General features: G+C 36.2%; 1 protein-coding gene across 1 annotated transcript in view; it reads left to right on the top strand.

Moving 5' to 3' along the window:
- The window catches only part of LOC111140488 (zinc finger protein 420-like), a 1,882-nt gene extending 1,189 nt beyond the window's left edge, over positions 1–693 (top strand). The window contains 1 exon segment of the mRNA XM_022492732.1: positions 1–693. Within this exon segment, the coding sequence (XP_022348440.1) occupies positions 1–318 (318 nt within the window). The 3' untranslated portion in view covers positions 319–693.
- Positions 694–2,444: the final 1,751 nt, after the last annotated feature.

Genomic DNA, 2,444 nt, shown 5'->3' with positions numbered 1-2,444 from the left:
AAGGCCTTTATCCTCCATTCAGGCCTTACTCAGCATCAGAGAATTCATACTGGAGAGAAACCTTACCAATGTAAAGAATGTGGCAAGGCCTTTATCCTCCATTCAGGCCTTACTCAGCATCAGAGAATTCATGCTAATGAGAAACCTTACAAATGTAAAGAATGTGGCAAGGCCTTTATCCATCAGTCATTCCTTACTCAACATCAAAGAATTCATACTGGAGAGAAACCTCTTAAGTGTAAAGAATGTGGGAAGGCCTTTAAGTGGAACTCAGCCCTTAGTGTGCATCACAGAATTCATACTAGAGAGAAGTCTTAGAGATGTAAAGAATGTGGCCAGGGCTTTATCCAGCAGTCATACATTACACAACATCACAGAATTCCTACTGGAGCAAGTCTTACAAATTTGAAGACTGTGAGAGAATTTGGAAGGACTGCTAAACCTTAAGCCTATGTCAGAGAATTCCTATTGGAGAGGAAATATATATGTGTAAAGAATGTGGCAAGACCTTTAGGCAATGCTAAACCCTTGTTCCTTATCAGAGAATGTATAGTGGAGGTGATTTTATAAATATAAAATTCGGCAAGCCCTTTCCTAGTGCTCAAGCCTCTCCCAGCATTACAGAATTCATAGTAGAGAGAAACCTTGTAAATGTAAAGAATGTGGTAAAGTGGGGCACCTGGGTGGCTCAGTTGGTTAAGCAACTGCTTTTGGCTCAGGTCATGATCCTGAAGTTCCAGGATTGAGCCCTGCATCATGCTCAGTGGGGAGTCTCCTTCTCCCTCTGACCCTCCCCCGTGTCATGTTCTCTCTCTCTCACTCTCTCAAATAAATAAGTAAAATCTTAAGAAAGAAAGAAGAGAGAATGTGGTAAAGCTTTTGGATTGCTCAACACTTAACTCAGCATCACAGAGTTCATACTGAGGAGAAATACTAGAAATGGAAAGAACATGACAAACCCCTGGATGGAAGTCATAACTTGTTCAACATCGTCGTTATCATACAGGAGCAAAACTGTTAATATGTAAAGACAGTGGCCAAGCCTTTAACTGGAATTCAGCCCTTACTCGGTATCCCAAAATGCAGTCTTGGTTCAAACCGTACAAACATAATGAAGAAAGACTTTCTCTTACACTTTAGAAAACATAAGAGTTTAGAGAAGAAAAGGAACTTTTAAGAGAAAAATACATAGAAACATTTAATTGAAAATCAGATGTCAATAAATGTCACAGAATTCACAGTATAAAGCAGGACACTGGTCATTCTCTTTAGAGATTACATTAAAAAATACAATTTTAATTAGGTAATATATGTGCTATTATGCTTCAAAAGATAGAAGGGGGATTTTTTCATTATAATTTAAATGTGTTGGTCTTTCTATTGACCCTGTATGAGATTTGTGACTTGCAATTATTAATGTATTTCTACTCTTAGAACTCTTCAGAAAATTCATTTATTTCTAGTGAGTGTGTGAAACTATGTTGGTGATTGGTGTTGCATCAGGGATATGAGAAGCCCTTCTTCTTTAGGTGGGATTCATGCATATCTAATTTTCCATGGAAGATGAAGGACTGTGTAACGTACAATATATGAGGAAAATCTAAATGAATATTACTCTTGTGGTTATGACATTGATATAGGTCCTCATGAAGTAGGTGTTCAGAACATCATTCTCCATTTATTAAAACTAAAAAAAATTGTGACCATTACCAGTTACATGTTTTACTAATTGGTGTTTTTAATGAAAACAAGATGGCAGTCTTCACAATAGTAATTATTAGAGAGTATGAGTTGCTAGGGTTGAAATGAAGAAATCTTGACAGATATCAGAGAATAGCTAACTTCTGTAAAATGACATATACTCGTACATCCACATTTTTAGAGAATTACCAGAGTCCTGAAAGCGTTTTAGTATGCAAAACTAAAGAGGTTGTAAGAAGTTGTAAGGTTGTAAGAAGTTAAAATAGACTTCTATCAGATGTCTTTACTAAGCCTCATGGTAATCACAAAATGAAAACAATGTAGTAGATACACAAGACAGGAAGAGAAAATAATCTAACTATTCCCTTTTTAAAAATCATCAAATCACAAAATAGCTAATGAATAAGAAAGTGATGAAAAATTCTAAACAGCCAGACTGTAACTCCATACTTGTAGTGATACTTGTTTAGATATAAAGGGCCTAAATTCTTGAATCCAAAGATACAGATTGCCTGAAAAGAAGGAAATACAAGAGAATCACTTCAGCTTTAGGAACACTCTGACTGAAAGTGCAGGTGTGGAAAAGAATATTCCATGCAAATGGAATTGAAAATAAAGCAGGTTAGCTCTGCTTACATCAGTGAAAATCAACTTTAAGCCAGAGAGTGTAGTAAAACATGGCAAGGCTTATTTAACATAATGGGCTCACTTTGTGCAGTGTTCATAATGATGTGGGTTTTGGC

The sequence above is a fragment of the Enhydra lutris genome, unplaced genomic scaffold (genome assembly GCF_002288905.1).
Source record: "Enhydra lutris kenyoni isolate GAN:26980312 unplaced genomic scaffold, ASM228890v2 scaffoldscaffold1821, whole genome shotgun sequence".
NCBI lineage: Eukaryota > Metazoa > Chordata > Mammalia > Carnivora > Mustelidae > Enhydra > Enhydra lutris.
This window is presented reverse-complemented; position numbering and strand designations above follow the sequence as displayed.